Raw genomic sequence first — 27099 nt, forward strand, 5'->3', positions numbered from 1 at the left:
CAGGAGGTCGCATCCGGGCAGGATAATGTTCGAGTGCCATTAGCCTGCTTTCCCGATTTGTCATCCGCTTTGCTGTTAAAATGTTCCTTTTTCGTTTAATTTTTTAAAAGGCCGTCCTCACCGCAGGCTTTCCCGTATAAGGAATTGAGCTCATTTAGAAAGAGGAGTGCCCAGACGGACTGAAACATCCCAGCACAATGGAGTTAAACCGTCTCACTAAATCGCAGAGCCTTTCGGCACTTAAGGCTGGGTGTAGCTGAATAGGGAGGGGGCCACCTCAATGGCAGTCCATCCGAAAAACAGGCTGGGTTCCGCCAGACCGGGGAGCCCGACCTCAGAAAGAGACGGCAGGAATATTCTGGGCACACATGAATGGAGGGAAATATCACACCCACAGGGAGCTCTGCTATGCCACACAGGCCATAAACCACTGTGATCACCCCCCCTCTCCCCCCGCCCCCTACCCCCCAGCAGGGCTGTGGAAGTGTGCCAGGCTGGACCTGTGCCTAGACCAGCACGGAACACAAAATCGCTGAGGATCTCAATCACTATTTTTGCAGGTGAAACAAAATCATAACCAGCGGGACTGCAATTGCTCTACATACCCTAGAAATTTGGAATCTTTCAGGAAATCAGATGCAAAAACAAGCACATTCATGTCTTGAAATATACTAACCTTCCATGCCCTGTGCTGATTCAGTGTAACCCTTTACTGGATGGATGGATGGATGGATGGATGGATGAATGGATGGATGGATGAATGAATACCTTTCATAACCAAACATTTATCATGGGTGACAGTAACATATTCTATTTGTCAATACATCTAGCTTTGACTAATTAATCTGGAAAACAGGCAATGATTATGAGCACTGGATCTCCATGCCGAAGTGAGTTCAGTTCAATTGTTGCGTGAAGAACCATGAAAGCCTCATGTGGCTATTAATCAACTATTCATTAATCAAATCTGTAATGGCAGCGATAAATCAGACTAAATCAAATTAAAGCCATGCAGTCGGATCAAAATATACTGCACCCCTAGTGGGGTTCCATGGGGGGTTACGGGTGGGGGGGGGGGGGGGGGGTAGTGTTCTTCATCCTGCACTGAGAAAGTCTTTCAGCTTCAGTATGTATTTCTGATTATGCACGTACATTTTCTAATGTTCATGTTCCCAGATGATATCAGATGCCATTGTTCCTCTATACCGCAGATGAAACAAAACAGTTTATTGTACTCGTGAAACATGGTGGAAACTTTAATGATATGTCTCCGAGTTGAGAGTTAGTCGTCACGCGACTGGGGCAGTAGCGATTCACCCCGGGAATTTAATGTCTGTTTTAATAGGGGGCTCCGGATGTCCAGACAGACTTGTAAAAACGAGAGCGTGTCGAGGAAGACAGCAGTTTAAAAACCCACCGACGTAATTATCAGCCTTTGGGGGTGGGGAGCGGCTCTCTGACCGGGGAAAATGGGGGTCTTTATCGAGCGGAACCAAGCACAGGGGCTGGTGCACGGCGGCACCAGGGCGCGGACATGCACAGCCTAAAAGATCTACGCGGTCCCCCCCCCTCCCCGGCGACGAGTGCCCGCCTCGAGCGCGAAAACGACATTGACGCTTTGCTGCATGATCTAAAACCTAAACAGGCTACACATGTCAGAAAGCAGAACGGAGAATGCAGGAGACATAACGCAGAGAGAGAGAGAGATTGGGGCTGGTGGGGGTCTGCAAGGCCCCCACTAAAGTAGGATATAAATAAACCCCCTCATTCACACAGACACCACGCACAGGCTATATTTAGATAATATTTAGAAATAAAAACTGAAAACAGGAGTATATATGTCCATTCCACTTTCTGTGCAGGGTGCTATAACAGGGTCACACAATAGAGGGACAGGGAATTGTGACACGGAGAGCCGGCAGCCAGCCGCCGAGAGAATAGAGGTGCGGAAGCAGCACCGTGATGCGGGATGCGAGCTGGGGAGGGGGGGAAGAGCCGCAGTACAGCCCGCACGTGACACGCGTGCTAATAGCCAGGAGCGGGGCTTGGCAGGAGTGAGGGGGGGCAGTGGGAGAAAGGGAAGAAGCGAGAGACCGGAACGGGGGGGGGCACGATAGGTGGGACCAGTATGCATGAGCAATGCGACAAGATGTGGGGTGGCGGGGGCAGTCAGAGGCGGGAAGTTTGAGGGAGATGGTGAGAAAGCATTTGGGGAGGGGAATGTGTTTATGCAGAGGGGGGGGGGGTGATCAATGAGAGGTAGTCTGGCCATTTTTGCCTTTTATTCAGAGCCTGAGACAGAGAAGGATGGAGACTCACCACCTCCTAAAGCTTCATGCGCGAGTCAAGTGATTACATCCGCTTGGTCTTCACCTGCCCAGCCTCCCCATCTCCCGGTGTGAAAAATTATAACCCCCCCCCCCCGCCCCCAACCCCCCGCTTCGCTCTCTCTATAAGTCGTGTAAATCTCTTGCACAGAAATGCTCGAAATGTCAGGCTGCGGCTGCTTGACAGGAGTGAGAGAGGTATGGGGCCCGGCCTGGCGCTGGGGGGCCCTGACTGCACGTGGGGCCAGACTGCGGGGTAGGATCAAAGGAGGGTCCTCAGAGCGACCCGGAATAAAAAGGCTAAATGTCACATAATGGCACAAAGTGGAGTGAAGCTTGTATTTTAACCCCCCTCACCTTACCACATGATATGGGTTTAACCCAAGCCCCCACAGATTTTCCCCGCCCCTGTCAGACGCCATCATCCCCTGATCAATTGGATTCAAGGACACCGTTTATGTGATCCATTCTCTCGCCCCACTTACGAACTCTCACGAACCTCTGCTCCCTTTTTTGGGCCTATCTACAACCAGGGAATCAATTCCCGGAACTTTCCGCACAAAGCACTGCAACCAGGGAATCCATTTCCAGAACTCTCCGCATACAGCACTGCAACCAGGGAATCCATTTCCGGAACTCTCCGCATATAGCACTGCAACCAGGAATCCATTTCCGGAACTTTCCGCACAAAGCACTACAACAAGGGAATCCATTTCCAGAACTCTCCGCATACAGCACTGCAACCAGGGAATCCATTTCCAGAACTTTCCGCATATAGCACTGCAACCAGGGAATCCATTTCTGAAACTCTCCACATACAGCACCACAGGGGCGTCATAAAGGAGGGGGGGGATTAAAATGACACCAAGGGGCCCTGAGTGACATATAGTCATACAGAGTGAATATAATTAGATTGTTCTGGGTCTGAGGCCCTACAGTATACTGTATGATCTGCTTTCATGGGGCCCAAAACACCTAGTGTCTCCCCTGCAGCACTGTCACAAGTGCATTTCCGGATCTCTCAGCATACAACATACCAACCAGCTAATCCGTTTCCAGAACTTTCCACAATCAGCACCACCAGACAGAATTTTATTTATAAAAATCATCTCAAAACGCAGAGTGTCATGGCTTTACCCTTATTAACTAGCTATACCTGCACGGTGTATGCAGAGCCCAGACTTCCAACAAGCACACAGCATAATTAACAAATCACATTCTACAAAGCAATTATGCTTATATTCTTATTTTAATTATCACTAGCTGCATTGACCAATACTTGATACATGGTTTTTATATGTGCCAAAAGCCATATAATATAATTACCATACATCATTTCATACATCAGACTGATCCGGCACAGTTGCTTTATGGGTAGCACAGTTGGCTCAGGATTCCTGGGCCGGGGGCCCAAATTCAACCCCCGCTCTACATGTGTAATGACTGCATGATCTCTTGGGCTGGGAAGGTTACCTCCTGCAGCGCAATATAAGTAGGGATTTGGTTCCTGTGTTGAATGTGTGTCCCATCCAGGTTATTCCCTGCGCTTTAGGGTAAGCTCTCAGTGACCGCGTGCTGGATATGAGGTCATACGACTGATGGATGCATCTTACGAAGTGAAAAGAAAAGTCTGTTTGATGAGAGGCCTGGCTACGGATTCAGGATGCACCGTGAGAGGTTCATTTGAAGATCGGCACACAAAAAGGTTCGTATCGGTTAAATGGGAATGCCTGCGCAGCTCAGGACAGACCCATCTGATACGAGGAATCTGGGAAACGACCTGAGCTGTAAGTAGGTGAAGGGGACAATGAGGAAGATGGCAGAGGAAACATGCCAACGAGGAAGATGGCACAGGAAACATGCCGTGGGAAATGGAGAAGAGCACACAATGCAGAGCCTGTGAACTGGGACGGGGCGTCACACAGCCATGGAAAGACAGGTAACTGTCATAAGGAACAGGTGACACGAAACACAGATGGTCACCTGACTCACCCCTTCTCCAAGACAGATGGTGTCCACACCTACACACACTTGCTGTTTATTAAATCTGCACGTCTAAGACCCAAAATAGTGAACTCACCAATAAAGCATTGTGGTGCGCACACAAGGTTTAAACAGCAGTTTAAACCACACACGGAAACTCAAAGTTTAAGACTGGCCTCCCAACTCGTAAAAGTTCTTCGGCAAAATAAAATTTCAGCAAATTAATATAGTATTTTTTACTGTTTTTGTAACATGACACATAGACATGCAAACATCATCCTGAAAACAAAGGCTTTCGTGATTCGGTTCAATGTAGGTCAGGAGAACAGCTTTACCACCCAAATTGAGCACTTTTTATTCTTTATAAATTTATCATGAAGCATATTATATCCACATTTCGTCTCATAGCTTTGAGGACCCTGCATGTTAGAGGAAAAAATTTAGTCTGAACTAATTACACCTTCATTCATTTCAGGCACTTTTATTGTACATGCTCTGCCATCCCAAACCTTCTTATTCTCATGTTCAACTCTTCCCATCCTGTTGTCACAATGAAAACTGTTTATAGCAAAAACGCAACATAATAAGCTGTTTGTGAGAATGGATGTATCATGTGAACACTGGCTCAGGCGAGGCAGCGATTTTCACACTTTCTGTGTGCATCTGAAATCAAATACTTGTTTGCTATGTACGTAGTAGGTGAAATGCAGTATGCAAGGTGAGCAGTATGTCGAATCCTAAGTATGAATGAGATACTAAGCCAGTATTTCTCAACCCAGTCCTCAGCGAACCCCAGACAGTCCATGTTTTTGCTCTCTCCCAAATCCCTGGCAATTGGGAGAGAGCGAAAATGTGGTCCATCTTGGGGTTCGCGAAGACTGGGTTGAGAAACCCTGTAGTAAGTGAATGGTGCCCAGATGACATACTATATTCTGCGAAATTCTGAAGTGTTCAACCGGTGGACACTCCACTATCACACAACGCCACTAGAGCAGCAATGAATGTCGCTTGCACAGAATTTTTTGTCAAGATGGCAGAGTAAGTGCCGTCTCTAGAAGTTGAAGGAGAAAATAATGCCCAGTTACATTACCCATCCATCCACCCATCGATCCGTCCATGTTCTGTGCCCGGTGGTCTTAGGGTTACAGGGGTCCTATTCCAGAAGCTAAGGGCACAAGGCAGGGAACAACCTGGGATGGAATGCCAACCCATCGCAGCCCAGTTACATTAGGAGACTCAAATACATATTTTGATTTTGTTTTATTTCTTTTATAATTTTTTTACAGTTTTAAACATCCGTGGGGGTCAAGCTATGTCACTGGTAAACTTTTGAGTCAGGTAATATGCAAGATAGCAACTGCAGTATGTCTGAGGGTATGCATACTGTTTTAAAGCATACTTACTGTATAGTATGCACTTCATTAATAGTTGAGTAGTAGGCATCTAACAAAATTCAGTATGTACTGTGCAAGTATACGGTTTTGAATGCACCCTCTGTTCTTGACTAAGGCCCCACCTAGTGGCCCAGGCATCTTCTACATTTTTATACAGCTCACAGATATGAACTAATCAACAGCTTGGCAGATCTATATATGTAAGATTAGCCACACCTGAGATGAGAAAAAAGTATCTGGCATGTGTTCAACACAGCATATGCTATAGTCGCAGGCCACAGAAAAGACAATCGGCTCATACAAAATACGAGAGGAGGTTCCACCTTTGAGTAGTATTCTTCTGAAGATAAGAAGATTGTGTTGAAGAGAATAACCTCCATATGCAAACAGCGCGCAGTCACTTAATGAAAGGAAAGCCATGAAAAGTTCTCAAACGAGTCCAAGCTATGTAGTCCCTATCCATTTTTCTCAGGATTCATTACCAGTGCTGACTGCAAAGAATTTTAAACGAAGCAAAAGCACGAAGGACATTAGCCCCAAATTCTGGTCAGCACTCCACATACTCGACTCATCAGAGCTATAAATATCCTAATGATGAAATAAATAAAAATTTTAAAATCAGGCTTTGACTATGTAGGTCAAAATGTGCGTATATATAGCAGCACTGAATTAAAAATTCATTTTTAAATTAATTAATTAAAATTTTACTTAAGGATATGAGAATTGCTATCCAGTGTGCTGCCCGCGTCTGCGCTCGGATCTATTCAGAAACTGACCCATTTATTTTCACAAATATTAAAGGTTTTATCTCACTCTGAGTGTGTCCCTGTGTGCGAGCACTGTTTGAGAAATGGCTTATGTGCAATCATTGCATCCATTCAGGTTTACGCTGGAAGCTTTGTTAGTCAGCATCACCGGCGTGTTTGTTTTTATTTCTGTGTGATAAAAAAGCACAACGTGTCATGGCAGCCTCCGGGGGGAGGAAGAGAGCAGCTGGGGATATCAGAATGACACTCTTACCTGGGGCTGGGCAAGTCCTTCAGACACGCCGGATTCCCCCGGAGACTCAGGTGCAAATCAAACCGCGGCGCTCATGCATATGAGGCCGAAAGCGGCGGAAAAAAGGATACATTCGCACTCCTCCCGTCCGAGAGCCGATGGCTATGATCTTCTGAACGGGGTCGAAGGCCAGAGCTGTTGGCTGATGTGGGAATCCGTGACGGACGGTCTGAAAGGAAGACACGTTAAAAGCCGTGTAAATCACATGTACACAAACACAGTGATCGTAACGGAGGACACTGCAGTGGTGTAAGCCTGCACAGCACGTAAAATCATATACCAATCTTGCGAGTGATAATCTAATGCAGGGTCACAGAGATGAATCATACTATGCGTTGTTCGTTAATCACTTTTTTTTTTCTGGAGAGTTCCTTCAGTAGGTCGAAGTTAGAGCTGGCCCTTTAATCTTCTAGAAAACAGCTCGGTTTCACAGATCCCAGAGCGATTACGAGAACACAGAAATGCAGTGTTGTTTTAATGGCCAGGGATCATAGAATATTTATAATCCTTCAGTCTGTTTATTAATATGTGATATAAGCCCGTCCATGTGAGAATTTCCTTGTGATCATTAATCATAGTACAGTCGCTATGGGAGGGAAACAGGAGGAGGCGGTGAGCCTGGCGGCTGAACCCAAGCGCGAGGACTGCCGCCCCGAGAGCGAGGACTGCCGCCCCGAGCGCGAGGAGTGCCGCCCCGAGCGCGAGGAATGCCGCCCCGAGCGCGAGGACTGCCGCCCCGAGCCCCAAGATGCCGTGTCTGGCCCCAAGATGCCGTCCCACCGTCCCTGTTGACCTGAGGCCAGGCCGCTTGCATTCAGCATGCCAACGGAGGGCTTTCTCTCCTGTGTGCAGCCCACTTTATCAGCATTTCCATCCTCTCCCCCCCCCCCTTATTTTAAAGCTGGGCCAGGGTATCAAAAGGTAGAGGAGCAGATAACAGCAGAATAATAGGCACAGGAAAAAGAAAAAAAAATCAGTGGATGAGGATGATTTCTGAGAGGGGCAAGATGAAGCAAAGATGGGAAAATAATTGAGTGAACCCTCAGGAATCAGCTGTGCGACATGCATTAATGTCACCGGGGGTTGGGGGGGGGGCTTATACCTCAGATATAGCCAGGGCGCTGTATAGGGGGTGGGATTAGGACAATTCTAAGGGCCCCTGAGTAACAGGGGTCTTAAAGATTTGGAACATGATTGGATTGGTCCCAATATGATATGCTTTCACGGGGTCCAAAATCTCTAGTGACGCCGCTGGATATAAGTCCACCTCCTGCCAATTAGCATTTTGACTAAAGACTATTTGCTTGTTTGTTTATTTACTCAACAGCTTCCTCAGGCCAGCCTCTGGGGGGGCTACAGGGTAATATGCCCGCTGCACTCCACACACGAACGAGTCACCCCTGTCCCCAGCTGTCCCTGACACGAGGCTGGGACCCCCTCCCACGCCTCGGCCAAAGGGAAGGGAATGCAGGCACGAGTGCCCTTTGCACCCCTGCTGTGCACTCACACTCCACACAGCCAGATGTCTGTCAGCCCCCCCCCCCTTCCCCAGCCCTGCTTCTGTGGGAGGGGCTGCAGACTGCTCCTCCTTGGCATTCACGCAAATGCGCTCGCTCCTTATAGGACAGCTGAACCCTGCCCTGTCTCCTAAATTCACTGAAGCAGTACAGACAGGAAGGTTGAGCTGCCCTGTTCATCGTGTCAGTATTAATCGCTAACCCGTCCCTCCTTATCACTGCTTAGCTGTGCCAGGCTGATCATCCATGAGAATAACGTCCTATTCCCTCCCGTATCCGTGAAAGTCTGAGTATGACGACAGTATTTCTTTTTTTGACAATATTTTTATTGAGAGGAATAAGAATGCCTACATACAGTGCAAACATCCAAAATGCAAGACATTTTCTGTTTTTTATAAAGAAATTCCTCTACCCACCCAATTTGCTGCTAACAAAGGGGGAATATATATATATATATATATATATATATATATATACAGTATATATAGGACCATTTGGAGATTAGTCGGATGGAATGCAATGGGTTCCATTTTGCATAAATTTATTAATAGACCCTCTAAGAGAGTATTAAATTTTTTCTAATATAAGACATTGTAATGGGTCACTAAGCCATTCTGAGGCCCTGGGCGGATATACCCACTCCAAGTCTAACAAAATCTGTCTTCTTGTCAGCAGAGAGGCAAAAGCATCTTTCTTCTTTTTGTTAATTGAAAGCCCATCTGTTCTAACTACAAAAACAGCCATTTTAATATTGGGTTGCATGTCTAGATTAAGTGCTTCTGATAACGTCTTGAATATTTCAGACCAGTAGTACTTCTTTAAACTGGGACAAGTCCAAAATATGTGAATTGGCTCACACCGTTCATCAACATTAAGATATATTTTGGCTAGCTTAGATTTGATATAGTGAATACGCTGGAGCACTTTGAACTGAATCAAACTAAGTCTTGCACAGGTAGTGATGTTATCGATTCTACTTGATGCACTATTCCAGGTCTGGTCAGAAATTTCCATCCCAAGTTCCTCTTCCCATGTAGTATGAATAGTATTTAGTGTGACTATAGAATGTGTAGTATAGTGAATCTATTATAGTATATAATAGTATTTTTGATATAGTGAGTCTATTAGAGTGTATTAGAGTATTCTTGATATAGTGAGTCTATTAGAGTATATAAGAGTATTCTAGATCTAGATTAGAGTGAATAAGAGTAAACTTCATAAATTGAATTTATTAAAGTCTGTAAGAGTATTGTAAGTGTATATAAGAGTATCATAGTGAGTATTAGAGTGTATGAGAGTATACTTGATACAGTGAGTCTATACGAGACTATAGGGGTGTACTTGGTATAGGGTCTATAAGAGTGTATAAGAATATACTTTTCGTAGTCAGTATGATAGATTCTATAAGAGTATACTTGATGTAGTGAGTCTATAAGAGAATTGTACCTGCTAACCCATTATGACCTTAGTAATAATTCATGGAAATTTGACATCTAATATGCTAATTACTTGAATTAAACCATTAACACCTTGTTAGAATGTCTGAACTAGAGGTGCCTTTGACTGGTTTATAGACACTTCATTTGCAACTATATTTGCTGACTAAAATATTATTTCTATGGAATTAGACAGCCCATGTAAAAATAAGTAAAAAAAGATGAATGGGAGGACGGATGCAAGGATAATTGCATACATCACTTAATAATTCGAGTAATGTATGCTCAGTTAATACATTAGATTACTTTGAATTAACTCACAAATGAATATGCATCTTTCTTTCAGAAATAATATTAAACCTAGCCATTAATTATGCAAATGAGCAAAAAAGAAATTAAATGTAGATTTGCTGTATAAGTATTTATACTGGCAGAATATACATGATGGGCTATTTTCTGCTGACTGTGCAGAGAAGCCTGCAGACCTTCCTTGTGTGGCTGTTAATACTCAGCATACTGAGCATTGCTGAAGCATAAAGGGCAATTCACATGTTCTTAATGTGCACGCGCTGTTATCAAAGGTCTGAAATGTTTTTATCAATATATCTGAAGTGCGCAGCCTGCAGTAAATATTTACAAATCCATCTCGATGACCACAGAGGGTTTTTTTGTTTTCCCGGGGGAGGGGGGTGTAGCAGGAAATTGTCTGCCACTGAATAAAGTGAAATTTGCTCTGCACTGGAATTTCCATTTCAGCAAATAACACGTAGCTTAAAAACAGAATCAGAATGCTAATCATACGCAGAAATGACACAATAGGTAGACGTTTCCAGTAAAAAGAGGTGGATTACATTTTTCAAATGTAATCATATTAGAAGAGAGCCTAGGGAGGCCCAACCACGGCGTCTCTGTCTGCCTGGAGAATAGATCTGTATTATCAGTCTCCAGTAGGCTCCAGCTGCCCCTCCCCCAGGCCCCTTTCAAGCCTCCCTGCCCAGGTTCACTGGCCTCTCGCCAGCAGCTCCACTCCTCCTTCTCCTTCTCCTCCTCCTCCGGAGGGAGTGGGATGTATAACCAGCAGAGCTAAGGCTTGGTGCAGATCCTCAGTCTGCCAATAAAAGTCACAGCTGAGCCAAAAAAGGGCTCCTTGAGGCCTTCACAGACCCCACCCTCACTCCAAAAAAAAAAAAGCAGCCGACTGAAGAAAGTAAACTTATGAATCTGTTGTATAAAAATGGCCATGATAGAGAGATAGAAAAATATGCTTTTTAATGAAAAGCCCCACAGAAGTCATGCATAATAATAATAATAATAATAATAATAATAATAATAATCTCATCACCATCACCTTCGTCATCATCTAAGATGGCTTATGGTGTGGATCTTCGGCAGAATTTTTTTCCCCTGCTTTTTGAATATGTAACAGTGGAGTTGATAAAAGAGCTGTCTGGAGAAAAGACAGCCATTCAGGCAGCGCTATCAAACGAACAGGTGCTCCCTCCATCTCAAGGCACACGTTCGTACGTCAGACCGGGGCCCGTCTCACACTGACGCCGAAGGCCCCCCCCCCATACTGTTGGAGGAGCACTGCACAGTCCAAAACTGAGGCCCTGTAGCTGATATCTAAAGATCTATCCATCCACCAATTTTCTATACCTGCGGTTGCTATGCAGGGTCGTGGGGGTCTGGAGCCTATCCTAGAAGCTACAGGAACACGGCATGGAATAACCCAGAATGGGGCACCAATATACACACACCAGTCATATCTACAGGCAATTTGGTAATTCCAATTAGCCTTAGCATGTCTTTGAACTGTGGGGCGCAGCCAAAGAACCTAAAGGAAACAAGCAAATTACACACTCAGACACAGGGCGGAGACTTGAACCCGGGACCCAGAGGCCTCCTTCTGTATGTTTTTTATATGTCTATATGTTTTGTTCTTCCCTGATTTTCCTTCAAGCCAAATATGATTGCTGTCATTTTTTCAATTACACACCGTATGAACATTTCACTCTCTTCCTTTAACTTGAGGAGTATTTTTAGCTGGTTAAAAAATTAGATTCTAATTTGCCTCCCAGCATATTTGTGCTCTATATCAAAATGAAGAACAGGGATCCATTACAGACACTAAAAGGGCAGCCTGCCGTTTGGTGCCTGCTCACCGCCATCTATCCGCGTCACATTGGAATCCACATAACTGAACATTCATTCTCTACAGCAGTGTTGGCCAACATAGTCTTCAGGGACCCTCAGACAGTCTACATTTTTGCTCCCTCCCAGCTCCCAAAACACCTGTGCCAGGTTTTCAGTGTTCTTCAATGGTTGGGAGCCGAGAGGGAGCAAAAATGTGGACTATCCGAGGGTCCTGGGTTGGGAAACACTGCTTTATATCACTTTGAATGACTTGACAAGGCATCCATCTTGAAAACACTTGCAGATTGCTTGCAAAGTGAACTTTGCATGCATTTAAAGAGGAACCACACCAATATTCCTAACCTTGGTATCTAATCATTGATATACAAGGTGGAGTAGTTGTGCCAGAACATGGATGCGAGACGCAAACCCTGACAGGTTTATGGATTCTGCGACAAAAGCCAGCCAGGACGGCCTGAAGCCACCAGGATCCATTTTCAGCTGAGTCACCCATGGCCCATTCTATCCAGACGAGGTTCCGAAACACAAAGCGATTCGCTTCCTGTGAAACAGCGGCCCCCTTCCATATCCCATTACAAGTGCGCTGGCGCCGACTGTCTCCATGTGCCGAAGCGGGAGACAAGCGGAGCGAAACGGATGAAGTCCAGCCTGTTCCGATAGCGTTAAAAATCTGCCGGAAAATAATCTACAAAATGAACAAAAAACATGGCGCAGCTGACTGAGGTGTCTCACGAAACTCGAGGAGACTTGAGATCTGGATTATGATTCTTCTGGGACAAATTGTACAGGTGCAATGTGATCTCGATCACCAATCAGGTGAGAGGAGACGATTTCTTCTGGTTTATTGGGTCAATAAGTATGCCGCCACCTTAATGGATTGTCTTGAAATGGACTGTTTAATTACCATTTACCTCGATTCCCTCATCTTAGCACTATAGAGAACATTTAGGTTTCCCATTCATCATCAAGTAAATCGCTCTAGTTAGCCCTTCAGCGTTATGTCAGTGTTCACCAACGCTTCACCTGCTAACAACTTAGTAAGCTTGGCACTTTTGACTTAGAGAACTAAGAAGAAGTTTGCAAAGAATCCAGAGTACCCTTCTCCCATAAGAATCTATGCGCTCATCAGAATCAGCTATCCCACGCACTAGTACAGTATTTGCTGCAAGCATGGGCACCATGACAAACGCTACACTCACCTTAGACCCTGATGCTATTACTATTTCATGAGAAGTGAACTGACCGTGTGGCTGATCCCCATCAACTCCATAGCCAGATACTTAAACTAGATATGAACTCGGCGTAAAACACAGGGTCAAATGTGGCTCACTCAGAAAGCAGTCACATCAGTTTTAAAAGGATGGTTGACTGATCCCACTAGAGACAGGTAGACAGCAGCCCTGAAGCAACTGTCAGAAAAAAGAAATATTTATAAGTTGTAATGTTCCTATACTAAACACTAAAGATGAAGGCTTGCTTCATGAATTATACTTTTATATTATGGTGTCCCTGTTAAATCCCTGTATTGACAGTGCCAACTGATAGTATGAACCTTTCATGCCACAAAACTGAAATTTTATACACAATATTGGCCATAAAGCACTCTATTTGCATAGTTTTTATTCCTTAAACCAGAGATATCAATGTGTGAGAGTGAGTACAGTACAGTGCTGCACCCAGCACACGACAAACCACCTCAGGGATGAGAACCTGAATGCAGCCGTGCGGCGGGCGATAACCTCAGCACCTCACTGGTTTGAATGGAATGGAACAGCGTGAAGTTTCTTTCAGGGGCTGCAGTGCCAATCCTGCCAACAACCTCCAAATTTTCCCTGAAAGTTGGAGGACCTGCTTGCTGGGCTGGATGTAGGTTCACGTCACACCCAGGATGAAACAATTGCAGGTTAAGGATCTTATTTAAGGGCCCAACAGAGTAGAATCTCTCCTGGCATTCACGGGATTTGAACTGGCAACCTTCCGATTCCCAGCACTCTGAGCCACCACTCCACCCCCAATGTAAGAAAAACTCAAAATTGTTGTGAGAATCAAAGGCAGATGCAGGTATGACCAAGCATCTCCGATAACGACTCATCAGTTCTCACGTCTTCCTTGAAGAATTTAGGGACCCATTATTATTACTTAAAGAACTACCATTGATAAACGGTCTACTTCACAAGATTTTCACTTGGCAGATTCCAAATTCAAAATGTCTAAACTCAATCTATTCTTAGGTAGATTCTCGGGAAGGTTTAGGATCATTATCATCTGGAAGCATCCATTTTTGGTGCAATTTCAACTCATTCACAGGGAATCTCATCCGAGAATCGTCATCGGCAGAATATTTTGGCATGACGATGAATGAATAGATTCTCTCAATGACTGTAAGCAGTCAAGTACTACAGTACTAATCCTCACATTCCCACTAGCTTGCTTGCCAGTTGGGATAAAGTTATTTTTGTGGTACACAGCATCCAGCAGTCTTTTCTTTTCTCTGAATGCTTGTGTTTGGTAGTGGCTCAGCTATCCAGAGAACATTTCATACCTCCACAGGATCATCCATGTGGCATTGTGCAATCTTAAAATGGATGCTGATGTTCTTTTTTTAAGAACAAACGTTTCCTTCTATCTAGCCTCCGATAATAGCTCACAGTTCTCCAACAGTAAATGTTCCCTTTAGACAATTTGGCTGTTGTGGTGCGGTGAATCCCAAATTATTCTGCGATGATTTGCACAAGTCAAATAAAAATGACTAATAAGTTCTTTAAAAATGATTCCTGAGGCCCTCAAATGCGTAATTTGGTGTTTCTTACCTTTATACTGGAGAAGGCCAACAAAGCTTTGTTCTGGAGATTGACTCTTTGGTTGGTTAACTTGACATCCAACTTTTTACACACACGACTGAACAAACCTTGCACACATACAGTGTATTGCAATTTACTTATAAGTAATATTAAAGAACTACCGTGGTAATATCTTTCTTAAAAAACCTATCTGCTTTTATTAAACTACTATTTCATCATGAAAAAGTAATATTTGAAGAACTATGTTAGAGGTTCATACACTTTAAAGCAGCAGTGTATCAATGACCATCTTTGTTATTATTTACTAATAAACCAACATTGTATATTTTTATATACATTTAAATACATTTCAATTGCAACTAATCATGCTGTTAGGCAGTAATATTGCCCACTATTGGCACTGAGAATATTAGATTCAAAAACAAATGCATGATTGTGTTCATGGAATATTCATGAAAGTTTCAATTTTACATATTTTATCACACTGATATTCACATGCCAGAAAAGTGCATTTTATGAGTCACTGATTCCTTTAAAGAAAGTTGACTGCTAACTAGACAACAAGTGAACTGTGGGAAAATTAGATCAATATATCTAAGTTTCAAGTAAATAGAACAGTCTAAGAAAGCCAGATGTGTGTGTGTGTCTGTGTGCGTGTGTCCGTGTGGATTAGGTTTATACTACATTTTGGGAACCAAATGTTCCCCACAATATAATAAAAACCTGTGCTTTTTTTTTACGCTGTGGGCACCATTTTTCAGGGCCCCACAAAGATCTGTGAATGCGATTAAAAAACTAAAAGTGCCAAAAGTTTTGTATTGTGTTTGGTTACTTATGGTTAAGGTTAGGGCTGGGTAGGGGTTAAGGTTGTCATGTTGGGATTAGGGTTTTCCCCATAGAAGTGAATGGAGAGTCCCCACAAAGATATAGTTACAAACCTGTGTGTGTATGTGTGTGTGTGTGTGTGTGTGTGGGGTGGTGGGGGGTTGCTGCTACAGGCACACTAAGAGATTACTTTCCCTACACATATGATTAGCAGGTCAGATGTGTCCCACTGGCCGCAGCTGCTGAAACTTCCTATCGTTGAAACTTTCCTATTGTTTTTATTTTTTTATTTTATTTGATTTCATTTTCAGATGTACTTCTTTTTCGTTTGATAAATCCCCTGACTTGCAGTTTATGAAGTATTCCATTTACTCTTGGCAGCACGGACCTGCTCGCAATCTTACAATAACATAAGCACATAAACAGGCCCGGTTATATACAATTCTGATTGGCTCATCTGCCCATTAGTCATGCTGTCATGGAATCAGATGTTTTCTATATGGGCCGACTTTAGCGAATGAGGTGATGTTATTTCCTCCACCTTTTCTTCTATTGCCAGCTTAGTGATGTACAATCTATGGCATTGAACTATTCTTCTGTGCTGTGGACCAGAACCAGCGGCAGCAACAGCACAGGATAAAAGTAAGACAACTGGCAGAAACCACTTTCGGTGATGCCCAACTATATTTGCTGTGTAATGTGTTAAAAGAGAGATTATTATATTGCAATGATGCTCGGACAACAAATGACAAGTCGATGAAATATAAATATTTAAAAATGGTAGGAATGTCCATTTAATTACTTATGTTTAACCAGTTAATTAAGCAATAACAGAAATAGGCTTACCTTCATACAAATGTATTAATCTTTTATAAAGTGCATATCTAGAAATTCTGAGCCCCCTGACAAAATGTCACCTTGGGCCCCCCTGTTCAATTTTACATGTATTTTTATGTATTCAAGGGCCCCTGCCAATCGCTGAGCCCCCTGAATCTGCCAGGGCATCCACGCCTCTCCTAAACCTAACCCTAACCCCCGACTTTGATGGATCACTTTAGCCAACAAAGAAATCAGAGGCTGAATGAAACATGTTAGCAAGTGAGAGTACACCTCTTCTGTGAAAAACACCCTTAAAATTAGCATAGCACGTGTTGACACTGATTACCTCACCCTATAACACGTCTGAGGCAGGGTTACTTTAGCAATTAATAAGCAATTGAATATATACTTAGAATTTTAAAAAATATGTTGGGGTCCATTGTTGAAATTCTCTGATGTCCATCCATGCTTCCTTCATGGCAATTTGTCCAACACTGGAACCTGAATATGCCAGAATAGTCTTATGCCAGATACTCACACCTGATGGGCAATTCACAGACACCATCTCACCTACAGGCCATTGGATTACAGGAGGAAAGCTGCACAAACACAGGAGACTGTGGAAACTCCACAAAGACAATCAAGAGGGCAGGATTCAAACCCCCAACTCCGGAGGTGTGAGGCAACACAGTCTGCCCACTGTGTCTCTATCATTAGGAAGGAAATTAATTGAGGTGTCAGAGGTCCAGTATCTAGTCCAGGGTAGCGACTCGTTCGGCACTGTGAGCCCAAAGTGTTTGCCAAACGGACGACGCGCCAACCCATCTGCTCATCTTTCATTCTCCTGCCCTCCAAAGAGCAGTACTCGGGGATCAATGGGGTGGCACCTTTATTGCGACACGTCATGATATCTTGGGAGGGCCATCGCCCCCCTCTTGCTTTCAGGGTGACTTGGGCTGGAGGGCGGTTCGGAATAACCACAGGCTGCCGCTTTGGCCTCAGAATGGGGGGGGGGAGTCCTCCATTACATTCATCCAGCCTCATTGCAAGGTCTTGACATGACCCCCTCTTGAATGGACTGCAGTGTGAACCAGGAATGGCACCAACAAAGAGGGGGGGCATAGCGGTGTTATGCTGCTGTAGTAGGAACTCTATCACTGACATTCAGCTGACGCTACTTTCAAGCAAACAAAAGGAGTTTTAGGGAAGCCACCCGAAAGGAGTCTCCTCTCTAAAATATAGCTAGCAAAAAAAGTGCTAGAGAATCTGAGTCTTACGTATCGCAGAATTAGTAAACGTGTTCCGTAAGTCGCCTGCTTTTTGATGCATTCATCGTGTGCAGCCGTTCCCACTGAGCACATCACGCTCACAGAGGAAAACTGCTCCCTGAAATCAACCCAGGGTGCAATTCTGAGAGCATGCAGGATTCCAGGAAAGGATCTCTAGATCACCGGATCATCTGATTCTTCAGCTGAGATTTTTTTTCTAGTTTACAAGGCCACAAAAGACAGCGAATCCATGAAATAAATGGGGCTGCATCATTCATTACCCAAAATTGTATGCCTGCCTTTTTTGAGAGCACTACACACGATCCTTCCACGCAACAGCAGAAGCGTGCTGAGAAATGTATGTGGGATTGTCAGATGATCTCCCCAAGACAACAAGCTGGGTCATATGAGCCGCATGTCTTATACCTGTGTCAGCATTTCTGTCATTTGTGCAATGTTCTCTGTGTAATGGGGCTCAGAGGTGATGTATGTGATGGAAGGGACCTGTTACTGATCTTGTTTGGATACCTGACTGGTTTGGTTAAAAAAAAAATGCTCAGATATATTAAAAATAAAAGCAGCCTAATAAGCTAGTTAGTATGTGGTCTAGATGTTTCATGAGCTTTAATATGTGGCTGACACAGCTACACAGGCTATCACGGCTAGTATTTCCTCAAGCACCTTGCACCTTAATCGCCATGCCACGCTAGTTACATTGAAAGTGAATTGCTGCCTTTGGCTTCATTTAACGTCTTCCCTCTCAACTCCGGCCCGCCCCCGCCCCCTTCTTCCACAACCGACATCTATAGATTTATATAAATAAAAGAAAACGAAGAAAAACATTCTCCAATGCCGAGAAATAATCGCTGTAGTCAGCTTCAAATACTTCAGCCGGCAGCAATTAGAGCCGTTGCTTCTAAAAATAGACCCGCTAATATCACATCACCGAGAAATAGTACCGCAGGATCTAAGTGGTGCTTTATATAAGAAACGGGCGCCAGTTATGTCATCGATTGAAGGCAATTTGTTTCCGCAGATCGGGAGTCCCGTCATCGCCGCCCAGATAGCGGATAAACTAAATCTGATAAGAAAAAATATATCCACACACGAGGATCCTAATATTGCAGCTGTTCTGTCAATGTGAAAAGCATGGTGATCAGTGAAAACACACAATCACCAACCGGATGAGGTCAACGCCGCACAGATCCCGGTACCAGGAGCTGTATTAAATAAATGAACTGCGCCTTTTTTCAGTCCCACGCTTCCCCCAGTAAAAATGGTACCTCAAGACGCATCGATGCGTAATAATGTTTCCACCACTGCTATATATATATATTTTTTTTTTTCCCCCTGCGGCAAGAAAACAGAAAACGTAAAGCCCTTTAAGAGACGTATAAATAGTAGTGATCGCCGATATACTGTAGCGACACAGAAAGCAAACAGCGAGGAAACGATCAAACGCGCATATGCGGACGAGGTTAAACTGCGGCTGCGACGCGCGTCGATAGACGCGTTTTAACAGACTGAACTCATGGCGCTTGGGCCATCAGTGCATCATGGTCTGTGTGCTACCAAGCTTTTTTTTTTTGGTGTGGAAAAAGTAAAAAAAGGAACAATTTGGCTCATTGCAATCAGCCTTTAAATTGTATTGCGTGACGCTATCGCTGGCTACGGCAAGTCCCGAATGATATAATCTGTCAAACTTTTGGTGATCACAATTCAATTGACTGGGCAACGGGGTTTGATGTGTACCCTGCGGTATTAACAGTTGAGCTGTATACATCACAGCATCCAAAGCGCCTCTCAGATTTCCGAAATAAGCAGGATTGACGCAGGCTCCCGAACTCGAGAGAAATCACGCTATGAGAGAATGGGGATGTTTGTAAGACAACAGTAAACAAACAATAAACGTGAAATGCAAAAATATCAAAGCAATACCTTGCAAATCTGAAAGTTTTCGGAAACAAGCGTTTCCACTACTTCGATTTCTCTGGGAGTCGGCGCCGCAGTTGGGGTACCGGCCGTGCTACTACACAGCGGGGCGCCGCCGATATTGACCGGAGATGATGTTGTCAATCCGTCCAGAACCTTTCGAAACTTCTTCATTTTGGAGATAATGTGGGGGGAATATTAATGATGGCTTAAACTTGATTCCGGGGCAAGTGAAATTGCATTGATAAAAAAAGACGAAGGCGAAGTCAGGAAAACCCTCCCAGGAACTGAACGCTGTCGTGTCTGCGGCTCCTCGCTCTCTTCCCCCTGTAATTCTAAGTGCAATTCAAAAAGTCGTAGAGGAACTTCATCTTGATAAGAAATCTTATGTCCACCAAATACTTTAGGCTATATGTGACGTAATTACGAAAGTAATCTATAATTAAAATAAGAATGAAATGTGAACTAAGAATACCGAATGCGAACAAAACACTGACTGGATGTGTTAAAATGTACGGTGGGTTAAGCCTAATCTAGGGAATTTCATGTTTTCCAGCATGATAATGCAGCTCCCTAAAAGCATTGCACATCGACATGCAATGGTTATCTGAACCTAACTAAAAGAAAACGTCTCCCGAATATGTAACTTATTTAATAATTAACCACGTGCCGACAGATATGTTCTATTTGCATCAAAACGATTAGAGGAAGGAAACATGGCACATAAGCTTGCTGCTGAAGACCCAGGAGGCTTATTCCGACCCTCAAGACAAAGGGGAAAAAATCAGAAGCCGCACAAATGTGAAGTTTGAGAAGTTGATTGTGTCTTCGAGCAGTGTTTAAGATCCAGTGCGTTAAATTCCTCTTCCAGCCCAGCCTTCCTGCAGTGGGGTATCAGTCGCTGTCCGAGGTACTGAAATCTAACGCCTCCTCCTCTCATCTAACCCTCTTCTGAAGTCTCTCCTCCCATTCCCAGCTCCGATTGGGCGCAATGTGAAAAGACCAGCTACGGACCAGTGATAAGAAGGAATGAAATCATCATTTGTATTGATTTCAGAGCTGCATCGGCTCCACGTTTGAAGCGTTTGAAGCTCTGAAAGTATTTGTATTCACCCTTCTCCCGACTGACAGACACCACGAATGGCGTATTATGGATGCGTCTGTAGTGTAGGGGTAAGATTGCTGAGCCGATTGGTCGACTCTACCCTTTCCCAGCTGTTTGTACTTGACAGATGTGTAATTAATCACCGTCTAAACGACGCAAGAGGAAGTGGGGCTCATCACTGTGTCTCAGCGGCAGAGGAGTCGTCTGCGGTTTGATCTCGTGTTTTACGGGGGAAATACGGGAATTAGATATTGCATATGTTGATTAAACATCTATTCAACAATATCTGTAGTTTTATTTTTAAAAAATAATTGTTTTATGTGAATTAGTCATATCCCCAGACGCAGTGTTGCGTAACTTTCGTCGTCACCTTACAAACTACAATATTAATCTTCAACGTTATTTCAAGGCACATGTAGGATAGTAACACTGACAAGTACCTCATGTAAATTTGTATTTTTATTATAATAATTACAAGCCTTTTTTATAGGACAGCGTGAACGTTCTTTTTTCTGTGTCTGGTCTGAATGGACGACACGTTCGTTTTGCTACTTATAGTTTTGCGGTCTCATTTACAAATCGGAGTCCAGATTACAAGTCGCATTTTTACAAACAATTTCATATAATGAATGCGTTAAACTTTGCCTAACACAGATTTTCAGCAATGCCAGTTTATTGTGCAGACTGAATGAAGCTTCATCTTTATATACGCTTAAACATCGTACTTCAGGTTCTCCTTAAAGGAAGTGCGGGCTTTAATTAAAGCCTAATGGTCCCTGAGAAGTATGTAACACAATGATATGTCCTTATTAGCTCTTATAAACAACCTCCACACATCCCACAAGGTTATAATGAACTCAGCTCAGACCAACAGAGCAAAGGCCAGAAGAAGTGAAGTTGGGACTCTGATGCTTTTACAAGGCACAGACAGGTGGCCTCTGTAATCTTTCCTAATGAGGGAACACAGGGCTGGTGGCATAGCGCCCATCTAAAGATGCCCCTCCCCCACGCATGGGTGCAGAGATTTTAGTCTCGTCACTGCAGGAACCAATGGCCATCCAGCTGTCACAAGCACCCCTCACCCATCTTTTGAATGGACGTGTAGAAAAAAGAATCAAACAGGCTAAACACTTGCTCCTACAACCCAGCACACCAGCTAACCAGATGCCTGTCCATGCACATCCACACGGGTCTCTGTTATCCCCTCTGCACCGGCATAGAAAGATGGGCTACAGATCTACTCCATGGCATGCGGTGCTGTCTGTCCCTTTTTGCATATGGGATACCAGCAACCACCCAGGGAAGGGCATGCGATGGCACACAAGCCCTTGTGGCATGCAGACACGCTTTGGGCGCCCAGGGAAGGGCATGCGATGGCACACAGCGCCCTTGTTGCATGCAGACACGCTTTGGGCGCCCAGGGAAGGGCATGAGATGGCACACAGGCGCCCTTGTGGCATGCAGACACGCTTTGGGCGCCCGGCGCCCAAGGAGACACATAATCATATGCACATAAAGAGCCGATTAAAGGTCCCCTGGGCCTTGGTTAGCAGTGACTGCAACGGTGATCACACAAATTTCACGATGCGCTCATTATAAGAGATCAGCAGCTTCTCTGACTTATCAAAAACATGGTATTATATTACAAAGCTTTAAAGCGGAAGATTATTATTAGGGGATTATTAATGTTCATTTTAATGTCCACTATGCCATTACATTAACAACTGTATGCAACATAAATGAAGAAAATGTTTATTCTAATGCAAATATTTACTGTACATTTTAAAACAATAGAATACGATGACTTCACAAAGTATAATAGCTCATTAATTCTGTATACTGAAATTCCATATGCAGGAAACACATGCATGCTCACAGGAAAAACTTTGTAAATGTGTTGTTGTATGTTCACTGTGTAGAGTGTTTCCATAGCAGCATGGCAAGTGTTTTCCACTGGATACCTTTGAACACAGACATAAAATCAACCCATGTAGTTCACATTGAATGTTGACTCATTTGTACAAAACAAACATTTATGTGTGTAAAACAGCACAGGCGCAATAAAACAGGGAGAGAAAATGGCGTTAATGGTAATGGACTCTGGCCTAACTGACAGCGAGCCAAACGAGTTCTGTAAGGAAAAACCCTTAATCAGGCTGCCCTTTATGTTACAAATACTCTGCTCTCTTTCGTCCAGGTTCCTATATAGTTCTGAGACAGGTGCATATAAAGTGCTGTAACACATGTGCACATTGTTTGATAACTGGTGCATATATAATGTAACAGTTTTGAATAGAAATCATTATTACATGTTTACACAACACTGAAGGACTTCGTGTAACACTGGTGTTTACAGCGCTCTAACAGCTGTGCACATATTGCTATCACATTTTGTGTATAGTGTTTTAACAGGAGTCTTTATACTGCTGTATAGGATGTGTGTATAGCAGGTTTTTACATAACATTGTAACAGATGTATGAAAAGTACAGTGACAGGTTTGTACACAGCACTGTAACAAATGTGTGAATGGTGCAGTGGCGGATTTGTACACAGCGCTGTAGCAGATGTATATATTGCGCAGTGACAGGTTTGTACAGTACACAGTGCTGTAACAGATGTGTGTATATTGCAGTGACAGGTTTGTACACAGTCCTGTAACAAATGTGTGAATAGCACAGTGACAGGTTTGTACAGAGCACTGTAACAGATGTGCATATGGTGCAGTCACTGCAGTGACAAGTTTGTACAGAGTTGTAACAGATGTGTGTATAGTTCAGTGACAGGTTTGTACACAGGACTGTAACAAATATGTGCACAATACAGTGACAGGTTTGTACACAAAATTAACAGGAGTGAGGATAGTGCACTGGCAGGTTTGTACACAGCACTATAACAAATGTGTGAATAGTGCAGTGACAGGTTAGTACACAGCGATGTAAGAAATATGTGCACAGCGCAGTGACAAGTTTGTACACCGTGCTGTAACAAATGCATCTATAGTTACATAACATTGGTGTTTACCGCTTTGTAACATTTGTGTTTGCTGTGGTGTCACAGATGTACATTGAGTGCTTTAACAGGTTTCCATTGTACACGTTTTCATCATCGGGGGTGTGATCCCCGACAGAAGTGTTTTGTGAAGATGCTCTATAACATGTCAGAGATGACAAACAACCCTTTTATGGAGCTTTTATCATGACAAAGGACTAAGTGCCATGAAAGGAATGGTGCCTTTGGACTGGAAGTGCTTAAACCTAAAAGTGTAGGATTCATCTCAAGGTTCCTCACTCTACGACTGAGAAAGACGTCAGCTCATTATCGCTTCACTTTGATAAGACAGTCTTAGGCGCTATTTTGCATTTGAGAGTCACACGCTCTTCCTCGTGGCGGTGGCCCGTTGCACCAGTGCTAACTGGTCCTGTCTTATCACGAGGGTTCTGAGCTCCGAGGTGCCACAGTCCAGCCCTCCGGGACAGCGCCACACCGGCACTGCACACATTACAATTTGTTTCCTGACAGAACCCATCCTACCAGCCGTAAGCCTCTCTGAGAATCAGGCGGCCTTGGTTGTCAGGTCCAGCCATGTCCCCAAATAGGGAACATGACCTTCAATTTATCGCAGGGAAGAAATCAGCGGTCTGTGCTCTGCCTAAAAATAATACACGTTGCTGTATGTTTTGTAACAGAAAGCACACAGGAAAACTGATAAACGAGGAAGTTCCATTTTTGAAATTTAACCTCAAAGTCAGGAGGAGCTGAAGTCTAGTAAAGATGCTCGTTAATAGTCACAACTCAGTCAAATGAGGGAAAGGGGCTTATTTTCTTAAATATCCCTTAGAAAACTGAACTCTCTATCCTGGTTAATAGGGTAACTTTACTGGGGGCAGCAGCTGAGTGATGCTGGGTCTGATTTACACATAAATGGCCTGAAAGACTGTTAATGAATACATTTCCCTTTGGGTTATTGCATTGCCCTAACAAATCAGCTGTTGAATGGCAAAGCTTGAAAAGTGTTTTTCCGAGACAGAGCAAGATGAGCATATCAATCAGAGCCTCACTGAGCTCACATGACACACAGCACGAAGAAGCGCCGCTAAATGCCGTCACGGCAAATGTTGCGGATTCCAGATTCCAGTAGGAGCAAATAAACAGACATATTTCTACCTAGAGTGGCTCAGTGGGTGGTGCTGCGATGTCACTGCTCCAGGGAGGTGGGTTTGGTTCCTGTGTAAAGCTTTGTGAGGAGGGCCAGTCCAAGGCATAAGTAAACTAACCGGCTGCTTGGGGCCCAGTGGCCACCAGGGGCCCCCGCATCTGATCAGCTTGTCAGGCTGGGACAGAATACGACCGATGATAACTAGGTTAATCAGATTTTGCTCAGTGTTCCAAAAAGTTGTGGACTGGCCCTCTTGGTGAGCGTGGCGTTCCTCCTGTCTTCATGTGGGTTTTGGCCACGTTCCAGGATATCAGGACATTCTGCCACTGTTCCGAGGTATTTTGATTGCCCCCCTGCGCTATGTTTTCTGCCACCTGCGGGGGGCGGGGGGGGGGCGGGTTGTCACCATGGTCTCCCCACCCCCGTATTGGCTAGTAAAAGGATTGATGGATAGTACTAACTGCTAATCCAGTGAGAATTAGCAGTGAGAATAAGGGAAGGCCAAGGGTCCAGGGCTAAGGTGCCTAGATGGAAAGCCAGGCCATTATGGGCAGTGAACGCTCACACCGTTACGCAGTGAAGGAAACAAAGAGCCACCGATTCCATTTTTGTATTGGGAGGATAGGGTGGAGTGTCAGGAGTGTATAAAGCAGACATTAAAAAATAAAACCCTTCAGAGGCACAGCGGAGCTGCGAGGTAACAGAAATAGCATCATTAATACGTCTTGCCCCAATCAGCATGGTGACACAGCTTGGATCCGATCATAGGCGCTTGACCACAGCATGGATAAATCCAGATGTTTATATTAGCTGATTGATCCCATTGATTTGACAAGATACTAATGACGCAATAATTGTGAAGACATCATGCTACAGTAAGAATTTAAACTCAGAAGTTGGTGTAGCTGCAATCCCAAAAACATTTTAACAACATATTTCTTTTTATTAGTGTAGAACATTAAAGAGGCAAGACTTATTCATGCACAGGATTATCACAATTTGTGCAATTATCTTGAAAGGACAGATAATTGATCATAAACAGCTCTATGATTTTTTCCCCTGCTGCTATTGAGTTCTCAAGCAACACAGACACGTTGTGCTGCATAACTGCTTTCCTAGGGTTTGTCATTGATGGAAGCGATTATTATTGGATGCGTGCAGAGGTACCTGCCAAATCTCCTCAGAGGGCAAAGAAAGTGAGTGATATTTAGTAACCATCTCCCAGTGGTGTTTTCTTGCATTTAATAGCATAGAAAATGTTTTTTCCCCCTTCTTCACTTACACAAAGAGCAGGAGATTGAGAAGCCATGTGCATTCATTCTCCCAGCATTCATTCGGCCAGCTGCTTGAGTATTGGGCATTGTGCGGATGCTTTTTCAAGGAGCTGCTCCCATTCTGGCTCAGCCTTCGCTTTATCCATGCACTCTGGAACACATCAGTGATCAGAGGACATTCACACACATGAGGGTGGGGTGTTGGTGGTGGTCAACCCATTCGCTGGAGAGGGCCGAGGAGTGTGGTGATGGATCTCGTGGAGGACCTGTGGTCAGTGTACCTTTATCAGTCTAAATACATCCGAAAGCAAGATGGTGACAATCGCTAAGTGCATTAGCACAATACAGAGTTCCGCTGGGTCCCTGTCTCCCTCTCCTTTCTCCTTGCAGGGCCTCATTTTACACCCTAATCCCACTTTTGCAGATCCGCAGTGCAAACAGGCTGCCATTGTCTGCATAAGGTGTGTAGTGGGATAAGCCTGATGGACAGTGTCCATTTCCTGGCAGAATAGATCTAAGCACAATAGAAGGCTCAGCAGTGATTAGGGAATGCAGAGACACTGCACTCTACTGGGGAGGGGGGGGGGGGGGTTTGTTGACAGCAGTGACCTTCCTGAGGAAGATGTGCCGTTCTGGTGACCCCTGTGTGAAGTTGAAATGGACCCATCCTGTCCCTCTGTGTGTCTCTATGGGTAGGAGAAAATCTCTTAGCCGGGAAAGATTGAGAAATTTAAGTCACATGTAATGATGAGATTTAGCCAGCCAAAAAAGGTTTATTTATTATCTATTTATTAAACTATTTTATCCAAAGCACAGCACAATGGTAATAGTAGGTTCAGCCAGTCCTAGGAGCAATTGTGGGTTAGGGGCCTTGCTCAAGGGCCCAACGGAGAAAATGCAGTGTCTGCCATGGGATTTGGACCAGTAACCTGCATACAGTACTATCCCCCTGAGCTGCATACGACCTCCAAGCCCAGGGAATACCTCAAACTGAACTGCACAGTTATGTGCACTGATGCAAAGGATTATATCTATAATAAAGAGGTCA

At 44.1% G+C, this 27099-nt stretch overlaps 1 protein-coding gene across 17 annotated transcripts in view; it reads right to left on the reverse strand.

Annotated features, from left to right (window-relative positions):
* The window catches only part of LOC111852700 (syntaxin-binding protein 5-like), a 115852-nt gene extending 95195 nt beyond the window's left edge, over positions 1–20657 (reverse strand). For 10 of the 17 annotated variants that reach the window (XM_023828910.2, XM_023828906.2, XM_023828904.2 and 7 more), the window contains exons 1-2: positions 19522–20656; positions 6835–6932 (exon numbers count right to left, since the gene is read on the reverse strand). In XM_023828910.2, coding sequence (XP_023684678.1) covers positions 6835–6932; positions 19522–19689 — 266 coding nt within the window. In that variant the 5' untranslated portion in view covers positions 19690–20656. Of the gene's footprint in view, positions 1–6834; positions 6933–19521 lie in introns of all 17 variants that reach the window. The other 7 variants (XM_023828901.2, XM_072700246.1, XM_023828900.2 and 4 more) reach the window with 2 other exon arrangements.
* Positions 20658–27099: the final 6442 nt, after the last annotated feature.

This window comes from Paramormyrops kingsleyae, chromosome 16 (assembly GCF_048594095.1).
Source record: "Paramormyrops kingsleyae isolate MSU_618 chromosome 16, PKINGS_0.4, whole genome shotgun sequence".
Lineage (NCBI taxonomy): Eukaryota > Metazoa > Chordata > Actinopteri > Osteoglossiformes > Mormyridae > Paramormyrops > Paramormyrops kingsleyae.